Here is a 22,958-nt window from a genome sequence, read left to right on the forward strand (position 1 = left end):
ATTTTTTTAAACAACTATATGGCTTGCTGAGTTTTCTATTCCTTTTGCATCAGTTTGATAATTTGTGTCTTTCAAAGAATTTGTCCACTTCATCTAAAGAATGAAATTTATTAGCTTAAAATTTCATAATATTCACTTAATCTACTTAGTCTGCTAAGGCTACCATACAAAATACCACAGACTGGGTGGCTTAAACAAGAAAAATTTATGGAGGTTAAAAGCCCAAGATAAGGGTTTCTGGTGAGGGCTCTTCCTGTCTTACAAACAGCTGCCTATTTGCTGGTTGACTTTTCACAGTGTCCTCACACAGCAAGAAGAGAGGATGTGCAAGCAAGCTCTCTAGTGTCTCTAAGGACTCTAATCCCCTCATGAGGGTGCCACCCACCTTCATGATGTAATCTAAACATTATTTCCCAAAGGTCCTAGCTCTAAATACCATCACATAGCGAGTTAGGGCTTCAACACACCAATTCTGGGAGGTTACAAACATTCAGTCAATAATAACATCCTTCTAATGACTGTAGAATCATTTGGCAATTTGTATCTTTTATTTTTTTAAGTCTACTTAGAGGTATTATTATTAATTTTATTTACCACATAAACAACTACTGGTTTCATTAATTTTTCTGTACTGTTTTCTGTCACTGACTTTTGCTTTCATCTTTAATATTTCCTCTTTTCTGTCTACTTGTAGGGTTTAACATGTTCTTTTTCTTCTAGTTATAGCTGGAAGCATAGATGATTCACTTTAGACATTTTTTCTTTTCTAATATAAACATTTAAAACTATGTATTTCCTTCTAAGAACAACTCTAGTGGAACCCCACAAATTTCATTAAGGTTTCATTTTATTTCTGTTCAAAATACCTTCTAATATCCCTTGTGACAACTTCTTTCATCAATGGGTTATGTTTTTCTTTTTTCTTTTTTTTTTCTTTTTTTACTATTTGGTACATTTTCCCCCCAAATATTTGAGGATCTTGCTTTTCTGATTTCTAATAGAATTCTAATGAAGTCAGATAATTTACATGATTTTAATCACTGTTTAAAGGACTAAACTTATTTTAGGACCCAGAATACAGCCTGCCTATCTTGGTGATATGGTTTGGCTGTGTCCCCACCCAAATCTCATCTCAAATTGTAATCCCATAATCCTGATGTTGTCGAGGTAGGGACCTGGTGGGAGGTGATTGGATCATGGGGGTGGTTTTCCCCATGCTGTTCTTGTGCTAGTGAGGGAGTTCTCACAAGATCTGAAGGTTGTATAAGTGTGTGAGAGTTTCTCTTTCACACTCCCTCTAACCTGCCACCATGTAAGACTTGCCTGCTTCCCATTCTGCCATAATTGCAAATTTCCTGAGGCCTTGCCTGCCATGTGAAACTATGAGTCAATTAAACCTCTTTTCTTTATAAATTATCCAATCTCAGCAGTTCTTTATAGCACTGGGAGAACAGACTAATACAGTAAATTGGTATTGGTACAATGGGATACTGCTATAAAGATACCTGAAAATATGAAAGTGACTTTGGAACTGGTAATGGGCAGAGGTTGGAACAGTTTGGAGGGCTCAGAAGACAGGAAGATGTGGGAAACTTTGGAACTTCCTAGAGACTTGTTGAATACTTTTGAGCAAAATGCTGATAGTGATATGGATAACAAAGTCCAGGCTGAGGTGGTCTTGGAGAGAGATGAGGAACACACTGGGAACTGGAACCAAGGATACTCTTGCAATACTTTAGCAAAGAGACTGGTGGCATTTTGCCCCACCCTAGAGATCTGTGGAACTCGAACTTAAGACAGATGATTTAGGGTATCTGGCAGAAGAAATTTCTGAATAGCAAAGTGTTCAACAGGTGGTAGAGCATAAAGGGTTGGAAAATTTGCAGCCTGACCATGTGGTAGAAAAGAAAAACCCATTTTCCGGGGAGAAATTCAAGTTGGCCGCAGAAATTTGCATAAGTAATCAGTAGTCAAAAGTAGTCAAATGTTAATCACCAAAACAATATGGAAAATGTCTCCAGGGCATGTCAGAGATCTTCATAGCATCCCCTCCCATCACAGGCCTGGAGGCCTAGGAGGAAACAATGGTTTCACGGGCTGGCCTGGGCCCTGCTGCTCTGTGCAGCTTTGGAACTTGGTGCCCTGCATTCCAGCTGCTCTAGCTCCAGTGGTGGCTAAAAGGGACCAAGGTACAGCTCAACCGTTGCTTCAGAGGGTGCAAACCCCAAGCCTTGGTAGCTTCCACATGGTGTTGGGTCTGCAGGTGAGCAGAAGACAAGAGTTGAGCTTTGGGAACCTCCCAGATTTCAGAGGATGTATGGAAATACCTGGATGTCCAGGCAGAATTCTGCTGCAGGGGTGGAGCCCTCATGGAGACGTTCTACTAGGGCAGTGCAGAAGGGAAATGTGGGGTTGAAGCCCAAACATACAGTCCCTGCTGAGGCACTGTGCCTAGTGGAGCTGTGAGAAGAGGACCACTGTCCTCCAGATCTCAGAATGGTAGATCCATTGACGACTTGCACCATGTGCTTGGAAAAGCCACAGGTACTCAACACCACCGCTGGCACTCAACATAGCCACAGGGCTGAATCCTGCAAAGCCACAGGGGTGGAGCTGCCCAAGGCCTTGGAAGCCCATTCTTTGCAAAAGTATGTCCTAGATGTGAGATGTGGGGTCAAAGGAGATTATTTTGGAGCCTTAAGATTTAATGTCTGGCTAGACATGGTGGTTCATGCCTATAATCTCAGCATTTGGGAAAGCCGAGGCAGGCAGATCACTTGAGGCCAGGAGTTTGAGACCAGCCTGGCCAACATGACAAAACCCCATGTCTGCTAATAGTACAAAAATTAGCCCAGCATGGTGATGTGCACCTGTAGTCCCAACTACTCAGGAGGCTGAGGTGGGAGAACCACTTGAACCCAGGAGGCGTGGGCTGCAGTGTACCAAGATCATGCCATTGCATTCCAGCCTGGGCAACAGAGCGAGAATCCATCTCAAAAAACAAAACAAAAAACAATAACAAAAAAAAACAAGATTTAATGACTGCCCCACTGAATTTTGGACCTGCTTGGGAGCCTATGGCCCTTTCATTTTGGTCACTTTCTCCCATTTGGAATGAGAGCATTCATCCAATGCCTGTACCCCCATTGTATCTCAGAACTAACTAACTTGCTTTTGATTTTATAGGCTCATAGGCAGAAGGGACTTGCCTTGTCTCAGATTAGACTTTGGACTTGGACTTTTGGGTTAATGTTGGAATGAATTAAGACTTTGGGGGACTGCTGGGAGGCATGATTGGTTTTGAAACGGAAAAAGGATGTGAGATTTGGGAGGGGCCAGGGGCAAAATAATATGGTTTCACTCTGTGTTTCCACCAAATCTCATCTGGAATTGTAATCATCATGATTCCCATGTGTTGAGGGAGGGACCTGGTGGGATGTGGATAAATTATGGGGGTGGTTTCCCCCATGCTCTTCTTGTGATAGGGAGCGAGTTCTCACAAGATATGATGGTTATGTAAGCGTTTGGCAGTTCCTCCTTCACTCTCACTCTCTCTCACCTGTCGCCATGTAAGACTTTGCCTGCTTCCCCTTCTGCCATAATTATAAGTTTCCTGAGGCCTCCCCAGCCACAGGAACTGTGACACAATTAAGCCTCTTTTCTTTATAATTATGCAGCCTCAGGCATTCTTTACAGTGGTGTGAGAAAGGACTAATACAACTGGTGACTATATGAACTTGAAAATAAAGTATATTATTCTGGTGTTGGGAAGATTGTTCTACATTGTCAATTAGATCAAGCTGGTTTAAAATGTCTATATTAGGGATCTACCAACTTTCTCTTAAACAGGCACATAAATATTTCAGATGTTGTGGGCCACAGGATCTCTGTCAGAACTACTCAACTGTGCAGTTACGGCATGAAAACAGCTATAAACAAATCACATAACTGTGTTCAAATACAATTTTATGTATGGATACAGAAATTTGAATTTCACAAAAGTTTTGTGTGTCATTTAATCTTATCCTTTAGTATTTTTCACCATTTGAAATTTTAAAAACCACTCTTAGCTAATGGGAAATTTAAAAGTGGTCAATGCGATGGATTTGGCCCACAGGTAAGAACTTGCCAATCCCTGTTCTATACCTTTACTGATTTTCTGTCTACTATACTATCAATTACTGGCAGAGGAGTGCTATCTCTAAATATACTTGAAGATTTATCTATTTCTGTTTCATTCTATTAGTTTTCACTTTACGTATTTTGCAACTATGTAATTAAACAGATCTATATTTAGATTACGTCTACTCAATAAATTGACCTCTTCATCATTATGAAATGTCTCTCTTTATCCCTGGTAATATTCTTTTGCCCAAAGTCAACTTTTCCTGATATTAGTATAGCTAGCTACTCCAACATTTTTATGATTAATGTTTGCATATATTTTATTTCCCAACCTTTGGCTTTCTACCTGAGATTTCATATTTAAAATGGGTTTCTTATGCACATCAAATAACTCGGTCTTCCTTTCATCTAAACAATCTGCCTTTTAATTGAATTTTTTATCCCATTCCCACTTCGTATAATTATTAACATGGTTGCGTTTAGAAGTCCACCATCTTGTTATTTTTTCTATTTGTCCCATTTATTTTTTATTCCCTTTTTCCCTTGTTTCCTAGCTTTCGTTGGATTTTATTTTTTGGTATTCTATTTCATTTACATTATATGCTATCCCTTTTTACCTTTTTTTTTTTTTTAAGTGACTGCTCTGGAGTAGACAATATACATCTTTATCACAGACTACCCTCAAATAATATTAAAACACCTCAGTACACTGTAAGAACCTTCCAAAGTTTATGTCTCTTTCCCTCAAGCTATCCTTTGTGGTACTGTTGTGTATTTTGCTTTTCCCATGTCATAACCCCCAAAAATATATTATCTTGCTTTAAATAGTCAATAATCTTTTAAATTAACAACAAAAAGGGAGGAAAAGCCATATATCCACATATTTATCATGTTGTATAAAACCCAGGTTTCTAACTGGTATCATTTTCCTCATGTTTAAAGTATTTCCCTTACCATTTCATGAAATGGAAGTCTGCTGCTAACAAATGCTCTCAGCTCTTGTGTGTCTGAAAGAAGATTTTAACTTCATTTCTAAATTTCATATAGAATTCCAGTTTGATTTTTTTTTTTTTCCAGCACTCTAATGATGTTTCATTGTCTTCTGGCTTGCACCGTATCAGGTAAGAAATCTCTCTCCTCATTCTAATCTTTGTTCTTTTGAAGGAAAAGTGGTTCCCCCAATCTCCACCAATCCCCACCCCTGCCTGCTCTGGCTACTTTTAAGATTTACTCTGCATTCCTGGTTTCCAGCAATTTAATTATGATAAGCCTGGGTGTGGTTTCCGTTGTGTTTATCCTGCTTAAGGTTCACTGAACTTCTTGATAAGTGGGTTTATGCTTTCCAATACATATGGGAAATTTGGGATAATTTCTTGAGATGTATTTCTGCTCTCTGCCCCAACCATTTTTTCCCGCAACTTCAGTATACATATGTACGTTTAGACTGCTTGATTTTGTCCAGAGGTTACTTAGGCTCTGTTCACTTCTTTTCCAGTTTTTTTCTTTTGTTTTGATTTTTGAGACAGAGTCTTGCTTTTCTGCCCAGGATGGAGTGAAGTGGTACGATCTCAGCTCACTCTAACCTTCGCCCCTGGGGTTCAAGCAATTCTCCTGCCTCAGTAGAATTCAAGCAATTCTACTCCTCCCAAGTAGCTGAGATTACCAGTGCACGCCACCACGCCCAGCTAATTTTTATATTTTTAGTAGAGAAGGGGTTTCACCATGTTGGTCAGGATGGTCTCAAACTCCTGACCTCAGGTGATCCACCCGCCTTGACCTCCCAAAGTGCAAGGATTACGGGGGTAAGCCACCACACCCAGTCTTCAGTTTTTTCTGTCTGTATGCTTTAGTTTCATTTGCTATCTTCAAATTCACGGATGTTTTCTTCTGTAGAATGTAACGTGCTATGAATGCCATTATGTATTTTTTTCAGGTGTCTTATTTTTAACCTCTGTAAGTTCTATTTGATTTTTTCTCCTTCCTATGCTCGTATTTTCCTTTAAATACTTGAATATACTTTTAGTAACTGTTTCAGAGTGCACAGCTGATAATTCCACCATCTCTGTAATTTTCTAGGTTTATTTCTGTTGATTGATTTTTCACTTGTTTGTGGGTCACATTTTTGTGGTTCCTAACAAGTCTGGCAATTGGATGCTCCACATTATGAGCACCAGAATTTGTTATTCTGTTGTTTTGTTATATTTGTTATTTCTTCTAAAGTGTTAGACTTCATTTTTAGAAAAATGTAAGTTACTTTCAGATCAGCTACATTGTTTTGGAGCTTGTTTTTAAGTTTCATTAGGGTGGATTTGAATTTGCCTTCATGCTGGAGCTAGTTCAGTTCTACTGTCAAGGCATGTCTCCTCTGGCGTCAGGTGCCTTAAGTGTGCTTCAAGTATTCAACAAGGACTCTCTATTGTAGTTGGCTATCACTCAAATATCCCTCCCAGTCCTGTGTGAGTCCTGGAAAGTTAAGCTTATAGCTCTCTGGTTGTTCTCTGCCTGACCTCACAGGCATATGTGCTGTGCATATGTGGCTTAATAATATTCAACAACAGATTCAAAGGTATTATTTCTGAAGCACTTTTTCTACATAGGCCCTTCTCTCTCATACTCTGCTCGCATACCTCCCAGGTGACTCAACCTTCCCAAACTTCAATCTCTCTCTTCAACTCAGCAATTGTACCATGTCTGCTTGGTTCCCACAACTCCCATAGTCTAGAAAGAAAGCCAGGGTGACAATAGGGTTACCTCAATTGTTTCCCTTCTGGGACCACAATCCTGTTGTACTTGTTGCCCATTGTCTAAAAACAACTGACAGTAAATCCAGTCCCAGTTACTCTCTCATGGTTGAGAGTAAAAATCTACAGATCTTTCACGAATCAGAAAAATTAAATCACAAAATTTATATGGGTGAGCATTAAGACTGCAGGTGAGTTTTCTTTAAACTTATTAATTCTTAGAGCAGCTTTAAGGTATTGCTTATTTGATGGATTTAAGAATTATTTATCAAGTATGGAGATTAGCGTTCACAATTCTTCACATGCCTTTATTTAAAGCAATCTGAATGCATTTCTTGCTATGAAAAGCCAAGTACTCAAATTAACTGATAAGAGAAACTAGTGCTTATTATTAAATCATAGCATTCAATCCCAGTGGCAGAGAATGCAAATTTGTTTTCCAATATTTGTTTTCTACGTAAAACCACCTATTTTTAGCTAAGCACATGCCTGTCAGAAAAAAGAACTACATTCTTAGCTTCCTAAGTAGCTAGGTGTGGCTGTGAGACTAAGAAAACAGGATGTAAACGAAAATGACATGTGCTGCTTTTCCCTTAAGTGTCTTCATAAGGAGGGAGTATGTTCTTTTCTCTTTTCTTTGTACGAGTTCCAATAACCTCTAGGATCATTTGCTAAATCTGAAAACAGACACCATATACATTGGAGCACTGACTACTTCAGAACTTGTTGAATGTGATGAAAATAAATTTCTGTCTTCTATAATGCTTATACCATCAATGCAGCCAAATTTAATACTGAGTTCTTTAAAAATAGGTCATTAAAGTTTGATTTGATTAAAAAAAAAAAAACTAGCTATTTGCAAAGCAAAAGAGCATATTAACAGTTTATAAGTATTTTGGTAAACAAAAGTTCTAGGAGGCCAGGTGCCGTGGCTCACATCTATAATCCCAACACTTTGGAAGGCAGAGACAGGAGAATTACTTGAGCCCAGAAGTTTGCGGCCAACCTGAGGAACACAGGGAGACCCAGACTCTACAAAAAAATTTAAAAATTAGCTGGATGTGATGGCATGTGCCCATGGTCCCAGCTACTTGAGAGGCTGGGGTGGGAGGAACTCTTGAACCTGGGAGGTCGAGGCTGTAGTGAGCTGTGATTACGTGATTATGTGATTACATCTACACACATATAATACTTACTGTTTGTGTGTATATATACACATATATATATAAATACAAATTATTCAGTTTGTTAGCAGTGGTTTCCTTCTTAGGAATATTATTAACCCATATCATCTTTATTTGTAAATCAATTAGATTTCTTTAACATTCAGCTTCATAAGACTTCAATAATTATATATACAATGGTTTCAAAAGAAGAGACTTCATAATCTGAGAAAAAAATGTTAACATCAATCAATTTGCAGACAATTGAAGTCCATTTCTAATAAGATGCAAAAAATAGTAGCCATTAAGCGAAAAACATGAAGTATACTACATGAAAAAGTCTGTTTAACAAAAGTCGCCATTAAGTATTAATTTGTAAATTATAGTGTCAGAGGGTATCTGCATACATGTATAACAAAGTATTCATATTCAGAATATATAAGAAAACAAGTTAAAAAGGCAAACAACCCAACAGAAAAACAGGCAAAAGATCGGAGTAGCCACTTCATTAAAAGTATCCAAATGATCAGTAAGCATATGAAAATATAATCAATTTCATTAATAATTATGCAAACAAAAGTCACAATGAACTATCAATATATGCTTACCAGAACAACTAAAATTAAAAATAAACAATATCGGCCAGGCCTGGTGGCTCACACCTGTATTACCAGCACTTTGGGAAGCCAAGGTGGACGGATCACTTGAGGTCAAGAGTTCGAGACCAGGCTGGCCAACATGGTAAAACCCTGTCTCTACTGAACATATAAAAATTAGCCAGGTATACTGGCACGTGCCTGTAATCTCAGCTACTCAGGAGCCTGAGGCATGTGGATCGCTTGAACCCAGGAGGCGGGGTTGCAGTGAGCTGAGACCATGCCACTGCATTCCAGCCTGGGTGACAAAGTGAGACTGTCTTAAAAAAAAAAAATATATATATATATATATATACACACACACACACACACACACACATATATACACACACACACACAATTAAGTATTGGCAAAGTTCTGGAATAACTAAACTGACATAATTTCTGGTAAGAGTATAAAATCACTTTTGAAAATTAGTAGACTCTACTAAAGATAAGCACCTGCACATGCTAGGACCCAACAATTCCACTTCTAGACACATACTCAAGTAAAATGCACACATTTGTCCATGAAAAGATATGTCAAGAATATCCATAAATGTGGCCAGGTACAGTGGCTCACACCTATAATCCCAGCACTTTGGGAGGCCGACGTGAACAGATCACCTGAGGTCAGGAGTTTGAGATCAACCTGGCCAACATGGTGAAATCCCATTTCTACTAAAAATACAAAAATTAGCCGGGGATGGTGGCGGGCGCCTGCAGTCCCAGCTACTCAGGAGGCTGAGGCAGGAAAATCACTTCAACCTCGGAGGCAGAGGTTGCAGTGAGCCAAGATCGTGCCACTGCACTCCAGACTGGGCGACAAGAGCAAAACTCTGTCTCCAAAAAACCAGAAAAGAAAAGATATCCATGTTCATGGACTGAAAGACTTGAAATTGTTTAAATGTCTATAATATATAAAGTGATTTACAGGATCAATGCAATCCCTATCAAAATCCCAATGGCATTTTTGCAGAGAAAAAAAAAAAATCCTGACATTCATATAAAATCACAAAGGATCCCAAATAGCCAAAGCAATCTTAAGAAAAACAAAGCTGAAGGCCTCACATTTCCTAACTTCTACACATTACAAAGCAATAGTAATTCAAACAGTATGTTACTGACATAAAGACAAACATACAGACCAATGGAACAGACTAGAGAACCCAGAAATAAACTCTCACTTACATGGTCAAATGATCTTCAACAAAGATGCCAAGGCTACATGATAGGAAAAGAACAGTTTCTTCCACATATGGTGCTGGTAAAATGTATATCCACATTTATAAAGAATGAAATTGACCCTTACTTTACACCACACACAAAAAAACATAACTCAAAATGAATTAAAGGCCTAGACCTAAGACCTGAAACTATAAAAGATCTAGAAGAGACAAAGGTTCATGACAGTGGATTTGGCAAAGATTTCTTGGATATAACACCAAATGCACAAGCAACAAAAGAAAACATGAACAAATGGTGCTAATATCAAACTCAAAACCCTCTGCACAGCAAGGGAATAACAGAGTAAAAAGGCAATGAAAGAAATGGGAGAAAAAAATTGTAAACCACATATGTGATGGGGGGTTAATATTCAGAATACATAAAGAGCTACTACAACTCAACAACAATAAAAACATCCCAGTCATAAACTAGGAAAATTGCAGTCTGGGGACAGGGCTTATCACAGAGAAAATTTTAAAATTAGTAAAACAAAAAAAAAAAATAGGTAAAGGATTAGAATAGATATTTCTCCGAAGAAGATATATGAATAGCCAACAAGCACAAGAAAAGATGTTCAGCATCACTAATCATCAGGGAAATACAAATCAAAACCACATATCAAGTCACATCTGTTAGGATGGCCATTATCTGAAAAAATTTAAAACCCAAAAAATAAGTATTGACAAGGATGTGGAAAAACTGAAACCCTTGTGTACTACTGGTGGGAATAATGGTGCAGCCACTATGAAGCACAGTATGATGATTCCTCAAAATAATAAAAAACAGAATTACCATATGATCCAGCAATCTCACTTCTGGTATAACGAAAAGAATTAAAAACAGGATCTCAAAGAGATATGTGCACACCATGTTCATTGCAGCATTACTCACAACAGCACAATAGCTAAGAGGTGGAAGCAACCTAAATGCCCATGGACAGATGAATGGATAAATAAAATGTGGTAGATACATACAATTATTCACCCTACAAAAAAGAGAAACCCTTTCATCTGCTGCAACAAATGAACCTTGAGGACACTATGCTAAGTGAAATAAGCCAATCACAAAAAGAAAAATGCTGCATGATTCCATTTATATGAGGTATCTAAAATAGCCAAACTCTTGGAAACAGAAAGCAGAATGGGCTAGAAAAGGAAGAGTTGTTGCTAAATGGATAGGGTTTCAGTTTTGTTAAGATGAAAAAATTCTAGCGATCTGTTGTACAACAATGTTCCTATAGTTAACATTACTACACTGTATACTCAAAAATGGACAAGATGGTACATTTGGTATTTTTGACCAAAATGAGAGATAGAGCGCACACAAGCAAATGCAATGAAACACATAAAAAGGGAATATTCATAGCAACACTATGTATAAAATGGAAATAATTCAAATGTCCATCAATAGAATAAAATACTGTATAGAAATGAGAAGAATGGGCCGGGCGCGGTGGCTCACGCCTGTAATCCCAGCACTTTGGGAGGCCGAGGCGGGCGGATCACAAGGTCAGGAGATCGAGACCACGGTGAAACCTCGTCTCTACTAAAAATACAAAAAATTAGCCGGGCGCGGTTGTGGGCGCCTGTAGTCCCAGCTACTTGGGAGGCTGAGGCAGGAGAATGGCGGGAACCCGGGAGGCGGAGCTTGCAGTGAGCTGAGATCCGGCCACTGCACTCCAGGCTAGAAAGAGAAACCCGGCCTCCGCCAAAAAAAAAAAAAAAAAAGAAATGAGAAGAATGAAAGGGGCAATACACAACAAGGGTTACTCTCACAAGCATAATGTTGAATGAAAGAAACCAGACAGGAAGGAGGATATACTATATTTATTGGCTTATTCATATAAAGTTTACAAACACAAAAAACTAACTTATGATGTTAGAAGTCAGGCTAATGAATACACTTGGAAAGAGGAAATGAATGAAAAAGGGAAGAACGACTCCTGCGAGTATTAGCAATGTTCTATTTCTTGCTCTGGATGCTGATTATATGGTATATGTATTTCATGATGTTATGGTAACAGTAATACTAACCAATTAGAGTACAAAAAGAAAGAAATGAAGAAATATTTTATTAATATAGCTCTAAAAATTATAAACATACACAAAATACAGTATATATGTGGTTGAACGTATATGTGAGAGTGTCCCCTTCAGTATCTCTATTCTCCTTCCCTTGTAAAGTTATCGAACTCCCTCAATTATGATTAGACAGGGAACACCAGAATAAAGACTAATTTCCTAGACCCTTCACCCTCGCCCCCTTGAAGCTGATGTGTTGATGTGACAAAGTTCTAGCTAACAGAATGAGAAAAAAGTGCAACTTCTCGGTCTTGTCCCTGTAAGGGACTCAGCCTCCACTTCTCATCTCTCACCCTTAGAGTGTAATTTTCATCATTATGGCCTAAAATGGATGAAAAAGTTCAGCTTCAACTGTCCTTGTTACCCTTCCTGTGGGTACAATGGAGAGAGAATACTATTTTAGATCTTGAGAAGTAGTCATGTTGAGGATAAAAGAACAACAAAAGAGAAAAAGTCTGGTCCCCAACACAATTCAAGAAACTAAGTGAGCCCCTAACTACTTACCCAGACTTCAGAAGAACTTAGAAATAAACTTAAATCTGTATTTTTAGGTTTGTATTACAGTTCTATTAGCCATCTAACCTGCATCTGAATATAGCATATCGAAATAATACCCCATGACCAAGTTGGTTTATTCCAGGCAAGCAAGAATGGGTCAACATCAGGAAATTGTATTTCACTACATCAAAAAATGAATGGAGACCAAATCTTACAATAAACAGAAGCACAAAAGATGATGGTAACATTTATAGCCATCGATAATAAAAACTAAGTAAAATAGAAAAGGAAGAAAATGATTAAAGTATGATGAAGGATTATTATCAAAACCCGGCAAGGTGCAGTGGCTCATGCCTGTAATCCCAGCACTTTAGGAGGCCGAGGAAGGAGGACTGATTGATCCCAGGAGTTTGAGACCAGCCTATGGGCAACATAGTAAGGCCCCGTCTCTACAGAAAATAAAAAATTAGCTGGGTGTGGTGGCACACGCCTGTAGTCCCAGCTACTTAAAAGGCTGAGGTGAGAGGACTGCCTGAACCCAGCAAGTTGAGGCTGCAGTGAGCCGTGTTTGGGACACTGGACTCCAGGCTAGGCAACAGACCAAGACCCTGTTTGAAAAACAAACCAAAACAAAAAACCCCAACCGCAAACATTATATTAAAAGATTAAATAATAAAGTCACCTCCACCGCAATTAAGAACAAGACAAAGATAATCACAAATACCACTGTTATTCAACTCATTTACGGAGGTTCCACTGAATATATAACAAGTTAACAAAATAATCCATATATTTATATACTTGAAATTATCTTTATTTGAAGACACATCATTGAATAACTGCAAAATTCAAAAACTAATAAAAAATTACTAAGACATTTTAAAGTTAGTAGACACAAAATAAATATTCAAAAATCCACAGGTCTTCTCTGTACTCCAGTATCCCGTTAAAAATGAAAATAGGAAAAAAAAATTCCCACTCAATAAGAGTAAAAATACTAAATTAAGTTTAGTTGCATATAACAACATTTGAAGTAATAGTTATTTAGAAGTTAATCTCAGGCTCATGCCTGTAATCCCAGCACTTTGGGAAGCCAAGGCGGGTGGATCACTCAAGGTCAGGAGTTCGAGACCAACCTGGTTAACATGGTGAAACCCTGTCTCTACTAAAAATACAAAAATTAGTCCAGTATGGTGGCAGGCGCCTATAATCCCAGGTACTCAGAGGCTGAGTCAAGACAACCTCTTGAAACCAGGAGACGGTGGTTAGTGTAAGCAGAGACTGCACCACTGCACTCCAGCCTGGGCAAGACAGAGCAAGACTCAGTCTCAAAAGAGAAAAAAAGAAGAAGTTAATCTCTTGCTCACATGAAAAGTCTAAATGTAGGAATTCCAGCTCTGGAATGGTGACAAAGTTATCAGGCTCTAGCTGTCTCTGTTACAGATGCCTGTCATTCCCATCATCATCTAAGAAGCGGGAACACCCACAGGCAATAAGATTGGAGGGGAAAAAAGGAAAAACAGTGTACCCATGCAGAGACGCCCTGAAAGTTTCATACTACACTTCCACTTATACCTTGTCAGGACTTAATTACATGACCACATCTAGCTATAAGGAAGAACAGAAAAGTAGTAGTTTCATCTGGGTAGCAATGTGCCAGACAAAAATAGAGGATCTGTTGGAAAAAAAAAAAACGAAAGAATAGCATTGGGGAACACAATAAACAATCTCTGCCATTAATTCCTAAGATTACATTTTAAAAGAAAAGTATATGATTTATATGGAAAAGTGTGGAACTTTTTCAAAATTGTCAATGGACATAAAATAGAACCTAAAAACACTGAATCATAGGTCACATTCCTAAACGGAAAGATAATACCACAAAATGATCGACATTTCACATTAACATATAACTCTAACATAATTCTTATCTGAATCCCTAAGATACTGTAGGTAAAGGTTTGGGGAAGAAGGATTCTTTGTTTTAGAACTAGATCAAGGTTGTCCAACATGCAGCCTGTGCACAGCATGCAGCCCAGAACAGCTTTGAATGTGGCCCAACACAAATTCGTAAACTTTCTTAAAACGTTGTAAGATTGTTTTGCGATGTTTTTTTAGCTCATCGGCTATCGTTAATGTTAGTGTATTTTATGTGTGGCCCAAGAGAATTCTTCTTCCAATGTGGCTCAGGGAAGCTAAAAGATTGGACACCACTGAACTAGATGAAATTTAAAGTTGACATGGAAAAAGACATGTCCACATTAAGCTAAGAGAATTTTTCAAAACAACACCTAAACAGAATTTTAGTGTTAGGTGACAGAATCAGATGTTAATTTTTTAATAACAACACCTAAATAGAATGACTGTTAAAAGTCCTAGTGTGCCTGAGGCTGTTACAATTTCATACCATTGTTCTACTATCCTGTATGCTTTAACGCCTTCATTTTTAAAAAGAATTATTATTAACAGTTACATTAAAATAAGCTAGAATGAGCTTGGTAGATCCAGTTATTTTCATTCTATCTCTATACTTGTTCACTTTCCTGAACATCTACGTTCCCATGGTCCCAAACACCATATAAATTCCTGATCTGGAAAGGGAGGTCCATTCATTCTTAACTCCCTACAACTCCAAAAACATCTGGATAAAGAAACCCTCCCTTCTCTGAAACTCTCCATGCCCATGGCTTCAGTTGTCAACTGTGTATGATACTACCAAATTTCTTTCGTGATGTTGAGACCAGGAACCCACTGCCTATCTGTCATTTCCATTTGAGTGTTCAACAGGAACCTCAAACTCAATATATACAAATCTGAACCTGCTGTGTTGTCCAACTCCGTTCTTCCTACATATGAATAGAAATGAACGGCATAACCATTCATTACCATTCATCTATCCAATTATCCAAGTCCACATCCAAACCCTGGAAATCAGTGATGAAATCCCTTATTCAAACATTCAATTAATCATCAATTACTATCAATTTTATCTTCTTTAAGTTATTCAATTTTCTTCATCACACTACTACTGCCACAGTGCCAGTTACCATCCTTTATTAGGATTACAGCAATAGCCTCTTCACTGCTCACTCTCTTTCCAGTACTGCACTCCTTCAATTCACTTTACAGCCACTACATTTCAAGAACATTTATTTTTAAATCATGTGGTACCTTATGGTAGGTAAATTACTTCAATTTTTAGAACGTATTGTCTTATACTTTAATACTTCTATTCCAAGTCCATCATCACTCAAAACAATTGTTTTTTGCTTTTTGTTTTTGAGACAGAGTCTCACTCTGTCCCCTAGGCTGAGTGCAATGGCACATCTCGGCTCCCTGCAACCTCCACTTCCCAGGTTCAAGCAATTCTCCCTGCCTCAGCCTCCTGAGTAGCTGGGATTACAGGTTCCTGCCACCACGCCCAGCTAAGTTTTGTATTTTTAGTAGAGACAGGGTTTCGCCATGTTGGCCGGGCTGGTCTTGAACTCCTGACCTCAGGTGATCAGCCAGCCTTGGCCTCCCAAAGTGCTGGGGATTACAGGTGTGAGCCACCATGCCCAACCTCAACACAAGTTTCATATCTAGCTCTTTCACTCAATAGTTCTGGGTCACCAACATATTGACAGTCTTTTTATCAAAATTATGTAACACAAAGAACATCAATCAAAAAAAGAATCATCAAATTAGATCCAAACGAATCCTTAAAATTTCAGAGGTATAACTAGTGATTTCATCTATGTAAACATCATATAGTACTTTACTGAAACAAATTTTAGAGTCTGTTATAAGCAGTGGCACTTCAACATAAGACAAGCAAAATAAGAACACTGTAAAAAAATTTTGAAACCCATGGAAAGAAAACATTTAAAAAAAAAAAAAAAAAAAAAAAAAACCAAAAACACAGGAAAAAAAAAAATAAAAAAAAAAAAAAAAAAAAAAACTCACCATACACACCTGCAGAAGGAGTAGAACTATTCATGGTAAAAGGTCCGTTAATGATGCCAGAAGAAAGAAGCTCATCAGATCCCCGCTGAAAAGCAAAACCAATGTTTGGTTAATAAACCAAGTTGTAGATAATGGTCTATATTTACTACTAAAAGTATTAAAAGCTAATAATATTGCTTCATCTTTGTACGAAGACATCAAACGGGGAACTCCTCAAGAATCACAAAATCAAAAGGTTGGAAATGAACTGCATAGCAAGAAAAAATTACTGCAAATCCACAACTATAGTATTAGTTATTTAAAAAACACAACTGCCACCACAGAAATGGGGGCATAATCTTGAAATTCTTTCTAACCAAACCCTGGTTTCCAAAATGTAACATCTGAAACTGCCACACTATATTTAGGGGGTTGCATTATAACATTGTTTTTGTAGCATACATTTATATCCAAACAGTTTGTACAGTCCTCCCTAAGAATCCTGACTTTTCAATACCAATGTATTGAAAATATAATTCATTTCCATATTGGCCAAATTCTTTATAATCAATAACTTTTTATCCATTAATCCTCAAAATGATCTTTAATACAGACTAGTTCTTAAACAACTGTTTAAGTAATTTACTCTTTTTTTCAGGTAAGAGTTTTGATCAACTTCCAAAACCGACTGGCAACACTAAAAAAGTAAGTCAGAGAAGTCTTTTCATTGTAACGTAAGATCTATGACCAACATCTACAAGATTACTTTTAGGAAGGACAATAAATACTGTGTACAAAGTTAAAACCAACCTATTTTAAATAGTACTATCGGTTTAGCTTGGTCAATTTTTAAGAACAAGTGTTTTGATCCACTGGATAATAAAAATAATCCCCAAACAATCCTACAAATATTAGAACAGTAACAGTGTTACAGCACATATTTCATGTTTAAATGTAGCTGCCACTTCTGTAGGGAACAACTTCAGTCTTTGCTGAAGAAAGACAAACCACCAATATATCTACATAATAGAAATACAATTATTTAAACAAGTCCTGTATTAAACATCCAGAAATTACTCCCTTTGGATATTTCACCAGAAATTTATAGTAACATCCCGGAACAAGAAGAAGGGATTAAGTAAGCAGGATAAAAGAAAACTGAAAATCTCAACTCCCAGAAAAATCAAGACTAAGGCCTCACTTAAAGCACAGGTCTTCCTAATAATAGTTGAGATGTAGATATTATCAGGTTACATATGATAATTAACAGATTTTGTGGTTTGCTGGCTATCTGCAAATAGAGAAAGTTACATTTTCGCGGCTTTAAATGTATTAATAGTAAAAATTAAAACTTACTCAACATGATTTTTATATGAGGAATTTGGTTAAATGCATTACTAACAGATGTATCTTCCACACATATGAGATAGCATCAGTACGTTTCTATCCATACATCAAGTTAATATAATCTTAAAAACCACTTGAGGGTGGTCACTTTAGCTCTTCAGAGATTTGCAGAAATGTATTTTTTCAAGAATAACAAAAAGCACAACTATAAAGCAAAAATACTGACAAGCTAGATAATAGTGACAATTTTATTTAACAAAAGACATCATTAGGAGAATAAATAGACAAGTCATGGAATAAGAAGATATCTGCAATACATAAAACCAACAAAGGATTTATATCCAGAACGTAGTAAGAAAAAGAAAAAAGGAAAAACAAAACACTAGAATTCAGTAAGAAAAAGCCAAGATAACCAAAAAATGACAAGAGACTTGAACAGCCATCTCACAAAGTGGTGGACTATGTTACCGTTCCAGAGTATTTGTACCCTCTCCTTTTCCTGAACAAGAATTATTCACCCCCGACCATGGTCATGTGACTTGCAATGCCTCCAGTGGGAGGAGTATAACTCCCTTCCCCACTGACAATGAACACGGTTTTGTAATATCCTTTGGGCAATGGAACACGAATGGACAGGACCTATACTTAATCCAAACAGTAATTTCAAAGATATCAGTCATTTCTGCTAGTTTTTTCTCTTTCTCTCTGAAGTAAGAGCATATCTCAAATAGGAGGTACTCTTTCAGCCTGATTCTCAGAATAACAAGTATAGCTCCATAACAGCTACCACCATTCTAAGTGAACAAGAAATAAATGTTTTCTTAAACCACATATAAATGACTAATACCATATCCAATCAAACATAAGATATTTGACCGCATCCTCATTGATCATCAGGGAAATGCAAGTTAAAACCAGCATGAAATACTATAATATTAAAAAGATTGACAATATGATGTTAGTAATAATATGGAGTAACAAAAACTCTTACATGGGAGCTAAGTATAACTTAGTGGGAGTGTAAACTGGTACCACTTGGAAAACTGTCTGATCCAATCTACTAAAGCCAAATATATGAATATACTAGGATCCCTATATAGTCTACTCCGATGCATAAACCCCAAGATATTGCCTGCTTGTGTGCACCCAGACATGCCAGATTGTCTTCAGCAGCATTATTTGTACTCGTCAAACTGGAAACAACTAAATGCCATCAACTGTAGAATAGCTGAGTGAATGTTTGTAAATGTATGCAATGACTATACAACAATGAGAATGAACTACGGCTCCACATAACATAAACAAATCTCACAAACCTAAAAAGTCAGTCACGGCCGGGCGCGGTGGCTCACACCTGTAATCCCAGCACTTTGGGAGGCCGAGGTGGGCAGATCACAAGGTCAGGAGATCAAGACCATCCTGTCTAACATGGTGAAACCCCGTCTCTACTGGCACCTGTAGTCCCAGCTACTCAGGAGGCTGAGGCAGGAGAATGGCATGAACCCAGAAGGCACATGTTGCAGTGAGCCGAGATCATGCCACTGCACTCCAGCCTGGACGACAAAGCGAGACTCCGTATCAAAGAAAAAAAAAAAAAAAAGTCAGTCACAAAGAATACATGCTATATTGTTGCATTTATATAGGGTACAAAAAGCTGGGCACAGTGGCTCACACCTGTATTCCCAGCACTTTGGGAGGCCAAGGAGGGAGGATCACTTAAGGTCAAGAGTTCAAGACCAACCTGGGAAACACAGGGAGACCCCGTATCTTTTAAATAAAAATTTTTTTAAAAAATGGATTATCAAAAGCAAAAGCACAAATGACAAAAAATAAATAAACTGAACTGCACTTTGTCAAATATAAAAACTTTTGTATTTCAAAGAACATCATTGAGAGAATAAAAAGACAACACAGAGAATGGAAGAAAGTATTTGCAAATCACGTATCTCACAAGAAACTGGTACCTAGAACACCTAAGAGCCCTTAAGCTCAACAATAAAAAAAGACAACCCATTGGATTTGAAAAGGTATTTCTCCAAAGAAGGCCAGTGAGTACATGAAAAGATGCTCAACCTAATTAGTCATTAAGGAAATGGAAATCAAAAGCCACTTCAAGGAAAAAGTAAGACCATGATACTACCACTTAACTATCAGAACACCTAAAATAAAAAGTTACAATATCAAATGCAGACCAGGATGTGGAAAAAATGGATCTCTCATACATTGTTGGTAGCAATGTAAAATGGTACAGACACTCTGGAAAGTAGTTTGGTGTTTTCTTAAAAAAAACTAAACATACACTTAGCAACCTCAAAAGATAATATGCTCTATGATTTCACCTACAGTATTCTCAAAATGACAAAAATCATAGAGATGGAAAACAGATTAGTGGTTGCCAGGAGGTAAAGATGGTTGGGCGGAGGTGGTAGGTATGATTATATACGGTACCATAAGGAGATCTTTGTGGTGATGGATTAGTTCTGTATCTTGACTGTGATGGTAGTTATGAGAATCTACATATGCAATAAAATCAAATAGAACTATATACAGGCACTGTGCCAATACCAATGCTCCTGTTTTGATGGTGTACTATAATTACATAAGATGTGACCACTGGAGGAAACTTTGTGAGGGGCACACAGGACCTTTCTGTAGTATCTTTACAACTTGCCATGCATCTCTAATTGTTTGAAAAGTTTAATAAAATTAAAATTAAAAAATAAAATATAGGATAACAGGTACTTCATTCTGAGCCAAAGGATTCCTACTGGCTTGAGAGTCTTGCTGTCTTAGAACAGTCATCACTAACACCTGTGTTCAACTCTGCCACAGCCCGCTGTTACAGATCATTCTCAACTCTGTGCCTCTGTACAACACTGGTCCAGAAGGCATCCCTTCAAAGATAAGCAGAACAAAAAGAAAAGAAAGAAACATTACAAAAGATAGATAACATACACCAGAAACTACACAAACTTCAATTGACAGCAAATAGCTTTTTGTAAAATGAAAAAGAAAAAATTGACCTAATACCCTCTCTAAAACAAAACTATAAAGGGATACAACAGCTCAAGGGAAAGGCAAATAAGAAATCTACCAAAAGAGTTAAAGGAAAAATTGGTGAGAAAAAAGAAAAGGCAGTATCTTGAAAGTCAAACATTTGAGAAGTCAAAAGCACAAACACCTTTCTACCATCCAAACAAGTTACCTGCTGTGAGGAACCAACTCTTTTCATATTTTTGACATAAAAAAACTAGTAAGAAGAAATGTACAGGAAAACACTTTCTTAGAGACACTTGAGATTACCAGAAAGGCACCTAGAGGAGGTGTTAAACTGTTAACACAGGCCCCAGATAAGGGCTAAGAATCCCAAAAGCTGACTATAGTCTTCTTTTTTTTTTTTTAGACAAAGTCTTGCTCTGTCACCCAGGCTGGAGTACAGTGACACGATCTTAGCTCACTGCAACCTCCGCCTCCTGGGTTCCAATGATTCTCATGCCTCAGCCTCCTGAGCAGCTAGGATTACAGATGTCCACCACAACACCCAGCTAATTTTTGTATTTTTAGTAGAGACAGGGTTTCACCGTGTTGGTCAGGCTGGTCTCGAACTCCTGACCTCAAGTGATCTGCCCACCTCAGCCTTCTAAAGTGCTAAGACTACAGGCATGAGCCACCATGCATGGCCTGACTATATTCTTCTTAATGCACACATGCCATTTCAGTTTCAATTTGACAGGGAAGTAAGTTACTCATATTTTTTTCTATTTTTATCTCATTCAATAAACTGTTACCTAGTTTCCTACCAAATAAATCTCCAATCAACCATTAATGTGAAATTATTCTACTGGTTACTGAATCAAGTCTAAACGCCTGTGATGGCAATGAAACGCTCTCTCTAATCTGGATCTCTTCCTCACAATAACACTCCCCTGTCATGTAATTTTCTCCAAATAAATCATACTTATTCTGCATCTTTTTATGATATTCTCCTGCTTCAAGCACTATCCCTTTGCTACATATCCAATCCTATCTACTAGTCACAGATAAAATGGCACCAATCCTTAAGAATTTTTCTATCCCAAGTGAAAAGGTTCAACGTAATTTTTACCATCTTTCAACATTAAAATGTGTATGGTTCTAGAATTTTAGTTCAGTTCACATAATCTATTATTCCTATGTTTATAATTATCAATATCATAATTTTGTCAAATATGTACACAAAGTTCTTAGATACCTTGAGGTCTATTTGCGCCTTTATACTATATTATACTAGCCTATAGCAGAGTATCAGGTACAAGATTAACAGCCCTCTGCCTTGGCTACTCAATACAATCACATGGGCAGCTAAAAAATAAATACTACAGGCTGGGTGCAGTGGCTCATGCCTGTAATTCCAGCACTTTGGAAGGCTGAGGCAGGCAGATCAAGACCAGCCTGACCAATATGGTGAAATCCCATCTCTACTAAAAATACAAAAATTAGCCAGGTGTGGTGGTGTGCACCTGTAGTCCCAGCTACTGGGGAGACAGAGGTAGGAGTATCACTTTAACCTGGGAAGCAGAGGTTGCAGTAAGCCAAGATCACACCACTACCCTCCAGCCTGGGCAACAGAGCAAGACTCTGTCTCAATCAACCAATCAATACTACAGGCTGGGCACAGTGGATCATGCCTGTAATCCCAGCACTTTGGGAGGCCAAGGCAGGTGGATCACCTGAGGTCGGGAGTTCGAGACCAGCCTGACCAACACAGTGAAACCCCATCTCTACTAAAAATACAAAAATTAGCCAGGTATGGTGGTGCATGCCTGTAATCTCCACTACTCAGAAGGCTGAGGCACAAGAATCACTTGAACCCAGAAGGCTGAGGTTGCAGTGAGCCGAGATTACACCACTGCACTCCAGCCTGGGCAACAGAGTCAGACTGTCTCGAGAGTGGGGGAAAAAAAGTATCCATTTTTAGTACCAGAGTCCATACCTTCTTTGTATAGAATTGTACAGGACATTTATTAAAGTCTCACTTACGGTTAACCTTTGAGAAAAAGAATAAAGCATGTATCTGCCTATGCATTTGAATTTTTCCTGCAGAACACTGTGATGAGATTTGTTTAGAGAAAAAAAAAAGCAAAAATTTTCACTGTAACCACCTTATTTAAGCATCTTTGCCTACTTATCCAGTTATCTCAGAATATATCTATGAATATGAAATAGCTGGATCATATT

The 22,958-nt window shown here is 37.8% G+C and overlaps 1 protein-coding gene across 1 annotated transcript in view; it reads right to left on the reverse strand.

The window, feature by feature from the left end:
* PTBP3 (polypyrimidine tract binding protein 3) overlaps positions 1-22,958 on the reverse strand; it is a 116,936-nt gene that overhangs the window by 64,537 nt on the left and 29,441 nt on the right. The window contains exon 3 of the mRNA XM_031654404.1: positions 16,416-16,500. Coding sequence (XP_031510264.1) covers positions 16,416-16,500 — 85 coding nt within the window. The remainder of the gene's footprint in view (positions 1-16,415; positions 16,501-22,958) is intronic.

Source organism: Papio anubis, chromosome 13 (genome assembly GCF_008728515.1).
Source record: "Papio anubis isolate 15944 chromosome 13, Panubis1.0, whole genome shotgun sequence".
Taxonomy (NCBI): Eukaryota; Metazoa; Chordata; class Mammalia; order Primates; family Cercopithecidae; genus Papio; species Papio anubis.